This window comes from Phyllobates terribilis, unplaced genomic scaffold, assembly GCF_046119375.1.
Source record: "Phyllobates terribilis strain yellow unplaced genomic scaffold, ASM4611937v1 Scaffold_1__5_contigs__length_1240528914, whole genome shotgun sequence".
Taxonomy (NCBI): domain Eukaryota; kingdom Metazoa; phylum Chordata; class Amphibia; order Anura; family Dendrobatidae; genus Phyllobates; species Phyllobates terribilis.
This window is the reverse complement of record NW_027362761.1, coordinates 296,971,227-296,990,151: the sequence shown is the minus strand read 5'-3', so window position 1 is coordinate 296,990,151 and position 18,925 is coordinate 296,971,227. Positions and strand designations below refer to the sequence as shown.

The window sequence follows — 18,925 nt, the reverse complement described above, 5'->3', positions numbered from 1 at the left end:
AAACTCCCTCCAGAAGTTCAGTGAGGATCTCTGAATGATCCAATGTTGTCCTAAATGACTGGTAATGATACATAGAATCCACCTGTGTGTAGTCAAGTCTCTGTATAAATGCACCTGCTCTGTGATAGTCTCAGGGTTCTGTTTCAAGTGCAGAGAGCATCATGAAGACCAAGGAACACGCCAGCCAGGTCCGAGATACTGTTTTGGCGAAGTTTAAAGCCGGATTTGGATACAAAAAGATTTCCCAAGTTTTTAACATCTCAAGGAGCACTGTGCAAGTGATCATATTGAAATGGAAGGAATATTAGACCACTGCAAATCTACCAAGACCCGGCCGTCCCTCTAAACTTTCATCTCGAACAAGGAGAAGACTGATCAGAGATGCAGGCAAAAGGCCCATGATCACTCTGGATGAACTGCAGAGAGCTACAGCTGAGGTGGGAGAGCCTGTCCATAGGACAACAATCAGTCGTACACTGCTCAAATCTGGCCTTTTATGGAAGAGTGGCAAGAAGAAAGCCATTTCTCAAAGATATCCATAAAAAGTCTCGTTTGAAGTTTGCCACAAGCCACCTGGGAGACACATCAAACATGTGAAATAAGGTGCTCTGGTCAGATGAAACCAAAATCAAACTTTTTGGCCGCAATGCAAAACAATATGTTTGGCGTAAAAGCAACACAGCTCATCACCCTCAAAACACCATCCCCACTGTCAAACATGGTGGTGGCAGCATCATGGTTTGAACCGGCTTTTCTTCAGCAGGGACAGGGAAGATGGTTAAAATTGATAGGAAGATGGACGGAGCCAAATACAGGACCATTCTGGAAGAAAACCTGTTGGAGTCTGCAAAAGACCTGAGACTGGGACGGTGATTTATCTTCAAACAAGAGAATAATCCCAAACATAAAGCAAAATCTACAATGGAATGGTTCAAAAATAAACGTATCCAGGTGTTAGAATGGCCAAGTCAAAGTCCAGACCTGAATCCAATCGAGAATCTGTGGAAAAAGCTGAAAACTGCTGTTCACAAATGCACTCCATCCAACCTCCATGAGCTCGAGCTGTTTTGCAAGGAAGAATGGGCAAAAATTTCAGCCTCTCGATGTGCAAAAATGATAGACCTACCCCAAGTGACTTGCAGCTGTAATCGCAGCAAAAGGTTGCGCTACAAAGTATTAACTCAAAGGGGCCGAATAATATTGCACTCCTGACTTTTAATTTTTAATTTTTTTTTTAAAGTTTAAAATATCCAATAAATTTCGTTCCACTTCATGATTGTGTCCCACTTGGTGTTGATTCTTCCCAAAAAAATTAGAATTTTATATCTTTATGTTTGAAGCCAGAAATGTGGCAAAAGGTAGAAAAGTTCAAGGGGGCCAAATACTTTCACAATGCACTGTATCTGTAAAAATTGGATATAATACTGAAGGTCTGTATGGCATCATATATTTACTGTATGTGCCTATGCGTACTCTAACCTGGGAACGCTGCCTGTACCCTCCACTTCTACCATTTATGGGACTCCCCATCTAGAGACACCCCTGATACAGGAACTGCAGCTCTCCACAGGCTGATGAACCCCTGTCTTTTGTTAAGCTTCTGACTGGAACTTCTCTCTACATTCTATGGTGCCTTCCTACTAAAACAAACTTGATACAATAGCGACTTAATGAATAAGGCCATTGTGGCCAAAACGTCTACCTATTGTCGCCTTCACCACTGTTATTTTTCCTACATTTCATTTGTATAAATAAATTGGCACTAAAAAGCAAAACTTCCTATGAGTGTGCGATTAATTAATTCTTACGTGATTTGAGGACATTTCCAGTCCATTGCATCTGCACCTCAACTCTATTTGACAGTGTGTACGCTAATTTTCTATTTACTATGCGTACTCAAACGGTTGCTAGAAAGCTTGAATCCATACAATTGGTGTTGGAATTTGGGCATGAAGTTCCAAAGAGCACAGGTGATTGCAGTGTAAAGACGGAGTGTCCTGGGTAAAGGTAGCTACAGCAGTGCAAAAGCGGTCTGAAAGTATGGAGGATCTTGTTAAGCAACTGGTCCAGCAGCAGCAGGTCCTGCAACAAACTAACAAATTTCTGATTCAGCAGTATCAGCAGCAGATGGCTTTCTTGGCAGAAACTATCTGGGTCAGGGAGATTGCACCTCCTGCCAGCCAAAGTGACGGTACCAACAGTATGGGAGGCTTTGCATAAAATTACTCTGAAGGACGACGTCGAGGCTTTACTGACTCTTTTAGAATGTGTCAGACAAGAAAAAAGTGCCCCCAGAGCAATACCTTACTGGGGAACAACAGAAAGCGTACTATAACCTTGCTCTGCAGGATGCCAAGGAGTACAGAAAGCTGTAAGCGGAGAGTATGGCTTGTCTGGGCATAGCCCTGGCAGTCAGGCCACAATGGATGCATGTCTGAGGCTACCACAGGGACAAGCCTCCCAGGTCTCAGATGTTTGACTTGCTAGATTTGGTACAAAAAATGGCGACAGCCCGAGACCTGCCCCCTGGCACAGATGGTGAAAAGAGTGGTTATGGACCAGTTGATACACTAACTTCCTAGGTCGGTAGAAAACTTTGTTGTCCAGGGAGATCCCTAGAATGCAAGTGAGCCTTGTGGAAAGATGCCTGGCTGTGAGTCAAGTGAGTTTAAGGTTGCCTTACTGGGGTATCAAAAAGGAGACTGACACCCAAAAGAAGGCATGTAAATCCTCACTTGTGGGCCACCCAGGGGGTGTCAGAGCCGCTTCCAAGGAATCAGTCTCGTGCCATTGTCGGTTGGAGATGTCATGCCCCGGGACATAAAGCAGCCCATTGTCCTACAACCCCAGAGCCAATGGACTGCACCGTAGGCCAGCGCTGCTCAATATTTGCATATCCCACATGCAGTGCCGTAACCCACCCTGATGAGGGACCTTAGCTGTGCCAGGTATCTGTGAACGGCCTGATTGTGACTGGACTCCTATACTCTGGGAGTTTGATTACCATGGTAACGGCCACACTACCGCATGTGGCAGTCCCTGGGAAGTAGGTGGGAGTAAGGTGCATCTATGGAGATGCCAAGAATTATCCCATGATCCGGGTCAACATACGCACAGACTGTGGTTTCATGTCCCACGAAGTAAGAGTGGTCAAGGACTTATTGCATGCTGTGATTTTCGGACATGACTTTCTGTTGCTCTGGGACTTGGGGGGACTGCAGTGCCTGGTAGCTCGGGTGGCAACCAGTTTTTGGCTGAAATAACAATGTCACATGCGGTAACCAATGAATTTTTGTAATGGCTGGCAATTAACATGAGGAAATGTCCCCTGAAGCCAATATTCCTGAGCTTGAGGTGTCCAGGAAAACTTCGGGACTGCCCAACTCAGAGACTTACATTCTCCAGAGTGCCTATGTAGAGTTATCAGTGTTGAATAGTGTTCCACAGGAGCCGGGGGATGATAATTGGTTCTGATATTTTGAAATAGTGATCTGATGTATAGAGTGACCAAAGTGAGGGGCAAGGTAACAGAATAACTACTTGTACCTGGACCCTACAGACGCATAGTGTTAGATATGGCTCATTCCCATGTGTTGGGAAGGTCATCTGGGAATGGCAAAGACCCAAAAGCAGATCCTCCAGAGGTTTTACTGACCCGGGTTTTACAGGGAAATTTTGAGCGATTGTTGGTCTTGTCCTGCATGCCAGTTTACCTCCCTGGTGGCCCACTTCCACATTCCCTTAGTTCCATTGCCAATTATTGAGGTCCCATTCAAACGAATAGTCATAGATTTTGTGGCCTCCTGGTAAAGTCTGCCATTGGGCTTCAGTACATATTGGTGGTATTAGATTATGCTAGGCAGTGCCTTTGAGAAACTAGTGTGTGTATTGCTCAAGAGTTGTTCAATATATTCTCTTGAACAGGCCTTCCTAAGGAGATATTAATGGATCAAGAGACACCATTCATGTCGAAGGTCATGAGGGAATTGTGTAAAGCACTACAAATTTCACGTTCTACCTCTGTCTACCATCCGCAGACAGACAACTTGGTAGAGAGGTTTAATAAAACCTTAAAGGGCATGTTGAAAAAGGTGGTAGTGAAGGACCGTCATGACTGAAACTGTCATTTACCCTATTAATCTCCATCAGTGATCTTCCACAAGCCTCCATACGATTTTCCCCGTTTGAGCTACTGTATGGCCGACACCGCCGTCGACTCCTGGATGTAGTAAAAGAGACATGGGAAATTGAAACCACACCCTACAAAAGCATAAAAGAACGTGTGGCACAGATGCAGGAGAGTCACCAAAGTTATGCCGATTCTAAAGTATCTCCTCAGGGCACAGGAGGCACAATTCAGGGTGTATAATGGTTTGGCTCAAGTGAGACAGTTTAAGCTGCGGGATTGAGTACTATTCTAGTGCCCATATTGGAGTGGAAGTTCCTTGCCAAGTGGCAGGGACCCTATGAAGGTAGTAGAAAAGGTGGGAGAGGCCAATTATAGAATACACCAACCTGGGCTAAGGAAGCCCTTCCACATATATCATGTCAAACTAATCAAACCCTGGCATGATGGGGAACCTCTTCAAGCTTCTTGATCGTTGGCCAAGTCAGAAGCTAACACTGAAGATTTCAAAGTGGCAGAAACTATTTCACCCTCCCAAAAACAGCAGTGCCGGGAGTTGTTACACCAAAATAGGGACATGTTCTCGAAGTTACAAGGTCTCACTCGGGTCATTGAGCATGAGGTTCTCACTTAGCCTCATGTTCAGGTCAATTTAAATCCCTACAGCAGGGGTGGGCAATTAATTTTCCCCAGGGCTCACATGCAACCATGACTGTTGTGGAGGGCCAAACCAATAGGCTGAAATAAATTTTGCTCAATATTAATATTAACACATGAATTAAAATTATTTCTATTAATTGAATCACTTAATATTGAGCAGAATTAAGTATGCTGACATCTTCCTATATGCCATATGAGCTGAGCCCACACACAGCCTCCTACAATATAAGCCCCAACATAGCCCCCTGTATAAAGTATGAGCCCCCACATAGCATCTCTATATACACTGAGCTCTCACATAGCCTCTTATATACAGTGTGAGCCCCACATAGCCTCCATATATATACAGTGTGAGCCCTACATAACCTCCTGTATACATACAAATATCCCATACACATTTAAAAAAAAACACATACTAGCCTTGCTCCCATTCCCCCGGTGCACTGATTCTGTCTCCTGTGCACAGAGTCTGAGCAGCAGCACCATGAAATGACATCATAAAGTCTGCTGTTTCACACGCTGATTGGTAAAAGATGGAGCCGAGGGCCCCATCCTCCACCTCTGAACTGGAACAGCCAGAGAGCCAGAAGTGACACGCGGGCAGCAGTTTGTCCAGGTCTAACCTGCGGAATTCCAGAAACTCGCCATGAGGTGATCTAGATGGAGGTGAAATGGATGCTGAATCTGGGGGTAATTGAGGAATCCAAGATTGGGTGGTCAAGCCCCATAGTGTTAGTGCTAAAGCCAAATTGGGAATGGCGATTCTGTAATGACTACATGAAATTCAATGAGGTCTCTAAGTTTGGCATATACCCAATGCCCTCATGTAGATAAGCTTATTGAAAGGCTAGGGTCAACTCTGTATATCACCACCCTTGATTCCATGAAATGATACTGGTAGATTCCCCTTTCCAATGAGAAAAGGAAAAAATGGCCTTCTCAACACTAGAGAGTTGTGTACTAGCTATCCTATGTAAATAGTTGCCACGCAATGGCTCTTTAGTGAAGCATTGTTTGTTAAGAATTGATGGTCTCCCTCATTGAACTGTAAAACATCTGGTCCTGGCAAATCGGTTATATGTGGCCTGCACGGGTGTAGCACCCTCACAGCACAAGTCCACACACCCAGCCAGGACCCCCACCTTCATGTAACATGCCGGGGCGTAAGGGACGGGAACCTCGCCTACGGCTACTGCCCCGTGCCACATTACAGGAGCACAGGATAAATGTGAAATTATACAAAATGTTCTGTACCCCCAACTGTCACCAATAATAGCTTCAGCTCAACCTGCAAAAAACAAGTCTCCACTCAGGTCCATCACCTGTTAACAAAAATATAGGGGTGTGCAAATTACTGGTAGCACAAAGGCTCTGTAAAAGTGACATGACTCCCACCACAAGAAATCCAGCAAAAACTGCATTCCCAACTCAAAATGCCCCCTCCCCCTCCCTTCTGAGCCCCACAATGTTTCTAATCCGCAGTTAGCGTCCACATGTTTGACATTAATATAATGAGGAGAGCCCACTTAATTTACGGTTGCGTGGCTCCAGAAAGAGAAGCTGAGGACAATGTATTGGGCACTACAATGTATTGGCACTACAATGGCATATTTGCAATTTTGATTCTGCAACTTCTACTGTGTGTTTGTTACTAGGAAATCCCCATAGAGTCAAAATCGTAACTACACTTGTAGATAAATTCCCAGAGGGGTGTAAGTTCCAGTAAGGGGTCATTTTAGAGAGGGTTTCAACTTTTTAGGCACATCAGGGGCTCTGCAAATAGTCGACAAACTATTCTAGAAAAATCAGCACCCTAAAAAAAGTCAAATAGCGCTCCTTCCCTCCCGAGCCCCGCCGTGTTGCTAAACAGTACGGTACAGCCTTACATGGGGTATTGCCCCATTCAGGAGTAATTGTGTACCAAACTATGGTGCCTTTTTACCTATTGTCCCTTAACAATATTTAGTGATAAAAATGTAATTATTAGTTCTTCACCACCCCATGGTATAAAATTCTGTGACACACCTGTGGTGTCAATATCCTCACTGCATCACTAGATGTATTCACTGAGTGGGTGCAGTTTGTAAAATGGGGTCAATTATAGATAGTTTTGCTGTTCTAGCATCTCAGGGGCTCTGCCAATGTGAATGAAACCCGCAAACCATTCTGGCAAAATCTGCATTTCTGTATAGCGCTTCTTCCCTTCTGAGCTCTGCACTGTGCCTGAAGAGTAGTTTCCAAGCACATATATATTGGCAAACTCAGGAGAAAATGGACCACACAACTTGTTACACAATTTCTCCTATTTCCCCTTTTGAAAAATATGCTCACTGCACACCTAGATGAATTAATTGAAGGGTGTAGTTTGTAAAATTGGGTCACTTATGGGGGTTTCTGCTATGCTAACACCTCAAGGGCTCTGCCAATATGACATGGCACTTGCAAATCATTCCAGAAAAATCTGTACGCCTTTATGTGCTCCTTCCCTTCTGAGCTTTGAACTTTGCCTGAAAAGTAGTTTCCGACCACATATAGGATAAATATTAATTTTTTTTTTTTTTCATGGCTCAACGCTATAAAATTCTGTGAAGTGCCTGTGGGTTCAAAGTGCTCACCACACCTCTAGTTAAATTCCTTCAGGGGTGTAATTTCCAAAATGGTGTCACTTGTGTTTTTTTTTCACTGTTTAGGCACATGAAGGGCTCTGCAAACACGACATGACATCCACTATGTATTCCAGCCAATTTTGCGCTTCAAGAGTCTAATGGCGCTCCTTCCCTTCCGAGCCATGCTGTGCACCCAAACAGTAGTTTTCCACCACATTTGGGGTATCAGCGTCCTCGGAACAAATTACACAACAAATTGTATGGTTCAATTTCTCCTGTTATCCTTGTAAAAATGCAAAATTTGTGGCTTAAATGAACATTTTGGTGGAAAAAATAAAATGTTCATTTTTTCCTTCCACATTGCTTTAATTCCTGTGAAGTGCCTAAAGCGTTAATACATTTCTTGAATGTGGTTTTGAGCACTTTAAAGGGTGTAGTTTTTGAAATGGTGTACCTTTTGGGTATTTTGTGTCACATAGGCCCCTCAATGTCACTTCAAACGTAATGTGGTCCCTAAAAAAAAAAAAAAAAAAATTGGTTTTGTAAATTTTGTTGTAAAAATTAGAAATTGCTAATACATTTTTAACCCTTCTAACTTTAACAAAAAAAAATAGTTTAAAAAATGATGCTGATGTAATGATGTAAAGTAGACATGTGGTAAATGTTATTTATTAATTATTTTGTACAGCATGCCTTTTCGCAAAAAAATCCGATATTTTCACAAAGAAGTGCAAAAAATATCGGAAAAATGACAGATAAAAGGTTGTCATTCCAGTATTCGCCAACACAGCAAGAACATCATGTGAGTGTTGCAGCCAATTAGTTACTGCAGAGAAGAATAACAAGTCACCACTGTAGCCAGTGATTGACTGCAGTAGTCACATGTCTGTATAAGATGTATCTGTACTGGACGACTCCTTTTACGGTCCTATACACAGATTCTAAATTGAGTCAGTACTTTGCATCAGTATATGTTACCCCAAACCAGGACTGCATTGTAAATAACTTTATACGTGTCTTGTATCCATTTCTGTTTTTTTCAGCTTCAAAATACTAATTTAAAGGAGTTATCCGGACATATCATATTATTGATGACCTAGCCATATCAAATTGATAGGGGTCCGAAACCCAGCACTCCCACGGATCAGCTGTTATTAGTACTAGCCATTGGACAAAGGTGAACAACGCATTTCTATCCAATGTGTAGTGGCCACGTGTGAGAAGAGAAGAGCAGATCCGTTCCTATAGAGCAGCGGTGGCGAACCTGTGGCACTCAGAGCCCTCCCTGTTGGCACGCGAGCCATAGGATTAGCACAAGCACTGAAGCCAGCCTCCTGGACTACTTCCATCACCTGAGACTGCGCTGTGTCCTGTGCGGTCTCTTATGCCCGTGCGCCGCCCCATCAGTCCTTGCACCGGCCCATCAGCCTGGATGCCGCTTGACTAGGACTGCTAGTCAAATTTGAAGGTCCCACGGTAAACATTAGGTGTAACTAATGTTAGTTCAAAATTGTGTACTGCTATTTATTTCTATGTTTTTCCACGCTGACTGTTTCCCCTAGGTCAGCGGTGGCGAACCTATGGCATCCGGCACCCCCGTCGATCAGCTGTCATTGGTGCTGGCGAAAGCTGCTGCCGGCCGGAAGTGCTTACCTGTGGTGCTTGGCCATCCATCTGTAGTAGCCGGCGCGGGGTACTGCACATCCGCCTCCTATTCAATTCAATGGTAGGCGGATGTGCAGTACATCCAGGGCTGTTTTTTCCAGTCCCCGATCACATGATATTAACAGCGATCAAGTAAACCAAAAAAAAAGTGTGCCAATGTTACAATGAATCCTCTTTCTTCTGACATAATAATATAAATGTCAGAGAGAGAAATAATGCCCCTGCGGTACCCCCGCCATCCCCGGGCCCTCCACCTCCATCTCCTGGCCTCATGTCCTAAAAAAAAATGGCGGGCACATGCGCAGTGCACCCTCTAAGATCTGCTGGCCGGTACCCGGCAACAGCAGATCATTTTTTTCTATTGGTTCCTTTTGATCACTGTGATATCGATATCAGTGTGATCAAAAGGCAATAATTAATCAAATCCCTCTTTGTCATCCCCTTAAGTCCAATAAAAATTCTAAAATAAAAAAATGTTTTTTTCATTCTTTGCAGTTTGGGTTGAGGTTAGGCTTAGGGTTGTGTTAGGGGTGTTTTGAGGATAGGGTTAGGGTTACGGCTAGGGCTAGGGCTGTGTTGGGGCTGCGTTATAGTAGGGTTGGGGTTAGGGCTGTGTTATGTTTACGGTTGGGGTTAGGGCTGTGTTGGGTTTACGGTTGGGGTTAGGGCTGTGTTGGGTTTACGGTTGGGGTTAGGGCTGTGTTAGGTTTACGGTTGGGGTTAGGGCTGTGTTAGGTTTACGGTTGAGGTTAGGGCTGTGTTAGGTTTACGGTTGAGGTTAGGGCTGTGTTAAATTTACAGATGAGGTTAGGGCTGTGTTAGGTTTACGGTTGGGGTTAGGGCTGTGTTAGGTTTACGGTTAGGGTTAGGGCTGTGTTAGGTTTACGGTTGGGGTTAGGGCTGTGTTAGGTTTGCGGTTGGGGTTAGGGGGCTGAGTTAGGGTGGGGGTCAGGATTGGATTTTTTCAAAACTAAAAAAAAAAAAAATGATGGCGATATGACAACTAGTGTTGAGCGCAAGTGCTCGCTACTCGAGTTTGCATCAGCTGCTCAGGTATGCACAGAGTATTGCGGGTGCTCAAGTGACATGCTAATGTAGGAGTTGTTTTTTTCTAAAGTAAAACCTCAGCATTCAGGTTAAATTGCCATGTTGGGCACTTTGCTATAAATAAGTGGGTTTTGGGTTGGAGTTTGGGCACTCGGTCTCTAAAAGGTTCGCCATCACTGCTATAGAGAATAGGAGCTGTTTTGATGTTCTCGGCAGAAGCCACTATACATAGGACAGAGCAGTGCTGTTCAGCTACATCCAGTACTTGCATCCGGCCTCTCAAGGAACTAATAAAAGCTGATCTGTGGGGGTGTCAGTTGTTTGACCCCCACTAATCAGATGTTAAAGAGCTATTGATGGATGGGTCATCAATATTATATACTGGGACAACTCCTTTATTTAGCAATGTGTGCAAGATGTCTAAATAGCTTAAATAGTTTATAATCTATTCAATGTATATTCAAAGTTCACAATAAGTCACAAATGTGGGTTGTTGTTTTTTTTGCAACTCACATGACTTTTTTTTTTTTTCTAGACACCATGAAAGGAGACACCCCTGTGAATAGAACACTGAGTGTTGGACAAGCCAGGAAGCCAGTTGTGCAACAGAAGAATGAAGCCTACATGTGGCACATTAAAGTATGTAAATGACATAAGGCACCATGGGACAATCGGACCCCATACTGAAAACATTTTAGGGCTACAGTCACCAAGAATGGCCAATACACTGTGTTTTGGTATCCTGGCACCATACACAATTTATTTCTGGCTTCTACAGGATCTGCAACAGCTGATCTGAGGTCGTGCCCGCGGTATTTGACTCCTAAATATGGGTCATAATTTTCTAAGTCATGGACAACCCCTTTAAAAGGTGTTCGTCCATAGGCTTGTGCAAGGTAACAATAATAAAAGCGTTATTCACCTATGAAGGGTGTTAACGCTAATTTTATCATTTTTACAAACTGCAAGCCTATCTGTGTAAAAAAAAAAAAAAAAAAAAAAAAAAAAAAGTTTAAAACGGAAAACATCTTTGAGGCCATGCTGAGACTTGGTGGATTTTTTTTCAGATTTTCAGTGCTAATTATACCTGATAACCACAAATAGAGTATGCAAACAAAGGTGAATGGGTTTTACAGAACAGGTGGCAGAAAGAAAAATGAATTTTAGCACATGGTGCCGACTATTAAATTCATAGCATAGCATTCCTTTTATGTTGCAGATTTATACTGCAGTTTTGCCCTTGATTTCACCCTTTTGTACTGCAAAATGTAAAATGCACAGCTAATCCTAAACTCATAACTGAACCTTCACATCTAACCTTCTCTTCCTATTCATGTCTCAAAGGCAGCATTAGACCTGATGGCTTTCTGTGACGCCCATGCGTTTGAGGATCCACTGATGACACCAGTGCCCACATCTGAAAACCCATTCAGAGAGAAGAAATTCTTCTGTGGCCTTATCTGATCCACCTGGCTTATGAAGGAAAGCCCTCTACTACACCCTGTCTGGCAATCCCAGCTAGACCATCCTTCTCGTCTTCTAAAGTCAAAGTACCTCACCGACATTTCATCACAATTTTAGTGGTTTTAATGTTGATGCTGTTCTTCCTCAGAATGAAGAATTACTGGATCCCAAAAGGGACTTGAGAAACTTTTTTTTTTTTCCATTTGTTGGGAGATTTGGGTTTGCACCCAATTTGGGTTTACATAAGCAGTATTTATCTGTAAATTATACTAACAGGAATTAATAAATATTAGACACGTGGTTATTTTGGTTTGTCACCTCAACATGTGTATTGTTCATAAAAATAGGCAAAAAATAGAAACAGTTGATACGTAAGAGCATTAGATGATTGGTATAGTTCAACACTAGACTACAGCAATTGTGCCTGTTCCTACACTATAAACGCAGTTGTTTTGCCATGCACTATGTATATGAATGAATAAATTGACATCCAAGTGTTCTCTACAACCCAGTGTTAAAGGAACATGATCTGGAAACAAAGAAAAAAAAAAAGGCAAAATGGCACTTAAATAATGCTGTAAGTTTGTACTAAGCATATGTTGGAATAAAATCGCTTGACTGCTAAATGCTCACCTTCTAAGGTTGTGCTGATAAGCGCAGCAATATTAAGGGCTGTGGGTATGGAGGCTATTTCTCCATGGTGACCCGGCGGGGAAAGTCTCTGTCAGTGATTACAGTAGAAAGGATAGAAGAAAATACTGAATATAGGAAGCGCCAACCCATGGACTGACCATGTCGCATCACATGCAAAGGTAAGAAGTGATCAAATCTGGATTGATCAGAACGCCATTAGACAATGGTTTATGCATGAATGTGTGTACTGTATGTGTGTACAGGTATGTATATATGTATCCATTTGTTCAAATGCATCTTGGAGCATATTTATTATTCTTTATTGATTAATTTACTATTTATTTTATAATTTCCAGGGTCCCTATTAACCACAAAACAATTGGGGGACACCAATGTATCCCTCACTTAGTAATTACTTCCCATTATTTATAATTAAAAACATAGGATTAATCATTTTTTGTTATAGATTTCATTGGGACACTGAAGTAATCCTATCATCATATTTGTAGGTAATGATCTTTCATTAATCTAATGTATTTTAAGGGAACCTGTCATGTCCTCAAACGCTATCAACCTGCAGATATGGGGTTAATCTGCAGGTTAATAGCATCCCAAAGCTGTGCGGCTGAAAGGACAATTACCAGGAGGAAATTAATTTTATTCCTACCGGAGCCTCCGGTTTTTACTCATAGTCATTCCTGGAGTGGCTTCAATCACCACTCAGAATACAGTGAGCATTAGCTGCAAGCATTAGTGCAGTGCTGGCTGTCAGTCAATGTGCCGGGTCATGCTAACAGTCGCCTCTCTGAGTATAGTGAGTGGTACTGTTAGCGGTGACTGAAGCAGCGCCGGCATGCCTCTATGACTGAAAGCTGGCTGCTCCCGGGAGGAATAAAGTACATTTCTTCACTTCTAGTAAGGCGGATGCACAACTCTGGAATGCTATTAAACTGCAGTTTAACCCCACATCTGCAGCTTAATAGTGTTTGAGGACATGTCCTGTTCCCTTTAAATTGTATTTTTAGGATTTTTTTTTGTGATCGGAACTAATATTTCACGACTAATTAATTTGTGATATCAAGTGCACGGCCTTTAGGAGTGGTAACGACGCCAAATTTAAAAATAAAACCATATGTGTTATCTATTATCTGTATGACCTGATGAAGAAAGCAGCAAGCTTTCGAAACGCATTGTCTTATCTAATATTTTAACAAATCGTTTGTTACCTTTGCATGTGACTTGACATTGCCAGTATTACATTGATCTATTACTTTGATCTATTACAAGCACCTAAGGCCCCAACCTCTGCACAACTGGACTGGAGCTGTTTTTTTAGTTCTGCTTGCTGCTTGTGGTGTATATACTGACTGTAGCATCCCTCTGCAACATTTTCTAACAGCATTGCAGGATGGATTTAGGAATCAGGACAGATGCTGTAAGAAGATAGAACAGTAGAGGAAATATAGGAACTTCGGCATGTTTTACAAAGAAAAAGAAAAAACTGATATGTCTCACAGTATGACAACCAAAAATTGTTTTTGTGCAAAAGTAGTAAAACATAAAAAAAAAAAATTGTCTTTCTCTGTAATTGTATCATCCCTGAAATAGAAGTTGACTGTTTAAACACACAGCACAGTGAATGCTGTAAAAATACAAAACAAGAAATAACTTCAGATTTTATTTTGTCTATCCTTCCTACAAAAAAAACAAATAAACATTGATTAAAAAATCATATGAACCCAAAATAATGGCACCAGTGCAAATAATAGCTTGTTCCTCAAAAAAAAAATCCCTCACGGGCACTTCTCCATTCAGACAGGTTCTCCAAAGTAAATACCCTCTGTATCAAGAACTAATCAGCCAGTTCTAACTTCTGAAGGTGGTAAAAATCCTTTAATAGGAACCTGACAGTGGATGCATGCTGCCCGATCCACGGACAGCATGTAGCGGACACTGGATGCATGACTTCTGCCAGGTATGTTTGACTCTGAAAAGCCATGGTGTTTCACAGAAAAATATACTTTAAAAGCCTCCGGTGACCGAGCCTGGAGTCTGGTCAGAAATGCGGGTCCCCAGCAGCTTTTTCCCTCTCCCTACCAATAACTGACGGTTTTCTCCCTATACATGCATGAAGGGACAGACCTGTCACTCAAGAGGAGCAGGGTGGGAAAATCCATGAGAGACCCACCTTTTCGATTAATTACCCATGCAGTTGGTCCCCATCGGCTTTTAAAGTATGTTTTTCACCGCAGCTTTTCAGAGACAAACATACACTGCTGAAATCATACAGCCAGGGCCTGATCCATGCTGCCCATGGTACAGGCAGCATGCATCAGCTGTCAGGTTCCATATAACTAGTACAATGCTAACCAGCATTATTTTAGACTGAGTCCTCACTGCATCTTTGGCTACTGTCAAGCAAATACATTTATGAGGCATATGTCTAATAGTGGCCACAGATTGAATGAATGCAGTGGTACGGATTGCAAAAAAGTATACCACATGGTGACCCTTTAAAAGAAAAACATTGTCTGCAGTCAGCCTGGAATTTGAGTCTGGTGTATCTTCCAAAAAAGTTCAATGTGTATGCAGACCATATCAGCCACACAGAGCCCCAAAGAACACACTTATGGTCCCCATCTAATGAACAAAGGCCTGTGGCAATAATAAAATCTACAGCCAGAGCTTTTCTCAGCATATACCTGTGGCTAAAGCACAGATGCAGTTTGTGTGTCTATAACTCAGCGGTTGGGTGGAGATTTTATTGGTATTAATGGGAAATGATTTGCTACAGCTTTTATTCTTAGCCATTGTGAGGCAGTGACCGGAATCGTATACGAGGGACGTTATATATCCCCCAGAATGTGTACAGAGACCTATTAAATCCATTGGAGTGCATTACAATCACAAACTCACCTGTGTCTGCAATGCAGGAATGAAGGTGAGCATTGACCTGGTCAGGCTATCTGGCTAAGGCAGATTAGTAAAACCCGGCAGGGCCTTCATTTCTTGGGGGAGGCTACAGGAAGGCAGTGGGGCGGCCTCTTCCCTCCAACCCGGGTTTTCCAGTGGCTCTTGCCACAAGTCCTTTAAAAACCCTGCATTAAGCATTAGTGTTGTTCAGTGTTGGGACCTGCTAGAAGCATAGAGGAAAGTTTGGCGGGCCTGTGTGTAGCTGAACCCACGCCTGGGAAGGCTCTGCACCCATCAGGCTCTGAGCGGCCCGGAGAGGCCGTTGTCCCCGGCAACCGTTGTTTGAGGACTCATGTTAACCCGTCTGCGAACGGAGGACTTTTCTGTTTACCCGTGAGTTGCTGAATAAAGCTGTTTATGTTGGACTTGCTTGGGTCACTGCCTCAGTTACTGCACGGTGTGAACACCGCCGCCTTACACCATGAATATCCTGGTAGATGTGGATATAATGGACTTGATCTGTATTTTGGGGAATACAATTCCCATTGTTAGGATGTGATCTCAGACTGCAGGTAAATCATGGTTGCAATTTTCTTCAAAATCGTAGGAACAACAGTGAGGTTGTATATATTATTTGCCAATGTTGTGCAAGTTGAGGGTGGAAATCAAACTGACACATGGACACAGTGTCATTCATAGACCTCATGGAACGGTCAGTCACAGTGCTCACAAAAAAGTGGCTGTTTTAGTGGCACCTTAAAGGGGTTGTCCAAGCTTTTTACAAAGTTTCCCAACAGGAGCAATAAAATAAGCAGAATTCATCTTTATATCCCTCTCTGCTCCCGTGGTCTCCCCCTGTCATGCTCAGTCGTCCGCAGCAATAATGCACCATCCGTGCACACTATTGATGGCATGTGATTGACTGCAGCCGACATGTGCATGGAAAGAACTTCTTCAGTGCTGGACAAGAAAACACATAGAAGTAGAGAATTCAGATGCAGTTGAAGTTCAGACTTTCAGCTTTCATTTGAGGGTATCCACATTAAAATTGGATGAAGGGTTTAGGAGTTTCAGCTCCTTAACATGTGCCACCCTGGACAATTGACTCCAAGGCTATTTCATCGACAGGTGTGGGCAATCCCTTCGTTATGTCATTCTCAATTAAGCAGATAAAGCGCCTGGAGTTGATTTGAGGTGTGGTGCTTGCATTTGGAAGGTTTTGCTGTGAAGTAAACATGCGGTCAAAGGAGCTCTCCATGCAGATGAAACAAGCCATCCTTAAGCTGCAAAAACAGAAAAAACCCATTCGAGAAATTGCTACAATATTAGGAGTGGCAAAATCTACAGTTTGGTACATCCTGAGAAAGAAAGAAAGCACTGGTGAACTCATCAATGCAAAAAGACCTGGGCCCCCACGGAAGACAACAGTGGTGGATGATCGCAGAATAATCTTCATGGTGAAGAGAAACCCCTTCACAACAGCTAACCAAGTGAACAACACTCTCCCGGAGGTAGGCGTATCAATATCCAAATCTACCAAAAAGAGAAGACTGCATGAAAGTAAATACAGAGGGTTCACTGCACAGTGCAAGCCACTCATAAGCATCAAGAATAAAAAGGCTAGACTGGACTTTGCTAAAAAACATCTAAAAAAGCCAGCACAGTTCTGGAAGAACATTCTTTGGACAGATGAAACCAAGATCAACCTCTACCAGAATGATGGAAAGAGAAAAGTATGGCTAAGGCATGGTACAGCTCATGATCCAAAGCATACCACATCATCTGTAAAACACGACGGAGGCAGTGTGATGGCTTGGGCATGCATGGCTGCCAGTGGCACTGGGTCACTAGTGTTTATTGATGATGTGACACAGGACAGAAGCAGCCGAATGAATTCTGATGTATTCAGAGCCATACTGTGTGCTCAGATCCAGCCAAATGCAGCCAAACTGATTGGTCGTTGTTTCATACTACAGATGGACAATGACCCAAAACATAAAGCCAGAGCAACCCAGGAGTTTATTAAAGCAAAGAAGTGGAATATTCTTGAATGGCCAAGTCAGTCACCTGATCTCAACCCAATTGAGCATGCATTTCACTTGTTAAAGACTAAACTTCAGACAGAAAGGCCCACAAACAAACAGAAACTGAAAACCACCTCAGTGAAGGCCTGGCAGAGCCTCAAAAAGGAGGAAACACAGCATCTGGTGATGTCCATGAGTTCAAGACTTCAGGCAGTCATTGCCAACAAAGGGTTTTCAACCAAGTACTAGAAATGAACATTTTATTTACAATTGTTTAATCTGTCCAATTACTTTTGGTCCCTTTAAAAACAGGGTGGCACATGTTAAGGAGCTGAAACTCCTAAACCCTTCATCCAATTTTAATGTGGATACCCTCAAATGAAAGCTGAAAGTCTGAACTTCAACTGCATCTGAATTGTTTTGTTTAAAATTCATTGTGGTAATGTCTAGAACCAAAATTAGAAAAATGTTGTCTCTGTCCAAATATATATGGACCTAACTGTATAAATAATAGTGCGGCCACAGAGCCACCATTAGTAACAGACACACTGCCCTCTGCAGTACAGGCTACATGTCCTGTCTTCCTGGCTGCAGGAATCATCATTGTGACATCATGTGTTCCAATACTTATGTCACAGTAGCAGATGTGGTAATATAGCATGATGGAAGTTGTAGTGCCGGTTATTAGTCAGTAGGAGTTCCTCGGTGTCACTTCTCCAGGTCAGTGCTAACATGTCGTGGATTTGCAGATCTCACCCACCCATCATCTTCCTCAGCGCCAGCAGAGAAGCAGCCGGTAACGCGTTCACCAGAAGAGCGGAGTTACACCCCCAGAGACTGACTCTGCACCCCATGCTGCCCGTCACTGGACGTTACAAAGCACGCAGGACACCACATCACCTGATTATTTATCAGGCGCCTAAGTGATTCCATTGTTGATCCAGTGAGGAGGAGCCACCTGTGCATACAGATGTGAGGTACTATTGATAATGATAGTGGTAGTAGTTATGATAGTAGTAATATGTGAGCATACTGTCCTGCCCTGGAATAGAAGCCTGGCACAATGTTACCATAATACGAACTTGTGGGCCTTCAGTGCCAGTCACAGAGCCCCCAGAACAAAACCAATCACAAGGCCAATATAATAGTGCGATTCCATAGATGATCCAATGAGGAGGAGCCACCTGTATCTACAGTGCATACAGATGTGAGGTACTATTGATAATGATAGTGGTAGTAGTTATGATAGTAGTAATATGTGACCATGCTGTCCTGCCCTGGAATAGAAGCCACAGCCTGGTGCGCAGCGGTGACCAGTGTTCCTTGTGGTGTGGCCGCCATGTATGATACACCCTGGGTTATATTATACAGGATATACCGTAATCTCTGGGTACATGGAAAGCAGAATTGCTGCACATGTGTCCAGTCTGTCAGTTGCAGCAGTGTGGTCAGTGGGTTCTTACTGTCTCCATGACAAGAGACTGCAAATCGCCACATTGCAATGAATGCTGATGGACACTTTGTTGTTTGTTACCATAGCAACACTTTAGGAGCAGATGACAACATTCTAAACTATCGGTTGGGAAGGTCTTAGGCTAAATGGTGTCCTGTGCAAAACTGCGCTTTGGTGCCCCTAGCTCTCTGTCTTTTCACACTGTCTCCAGTTTGTGCCATAAGCGTCTCATTAGTATTGGTCCATAACTGTATGTTAAGGTGATATTCCCCCCGCATCCAGGCAGGGTTGAGTGGTTAGCTAGCTATGCAGTGGCAGTGTGCCTATCTGCTAT

General features: G+C 43.0%; 1 protein-coding gene across 1 annotated transcript; it reads left to right on the top strand.

Moving 5' to 3' along the window:
• The first annotated feature begins 10,644 nt into the window (after nucleotides 1–10,644).
• On the top strand, nucleotides 10,645–11,568 carry LOC141166917 (guanine nucleotide-binding protein G(I)/G(S)/G(O) subunit gamma-3-like). Its single transcript, XM_073654101.1, has 2 exons — nucleotides 10,645–10,733; nucleotides 11,430–11,568. The coding sequence occupies exons 1-2, from the start codon at nucleotides 10,645–10,647 to the stop codon at nucleotides 11,566–11,568; spliced, it is 228 nt and encodes a 75-aa protein (XP_073510202.1).
• The last annotated feature ends 7,357 nt before the right edge of the window (nucleotides 11,569–18,925 follow it).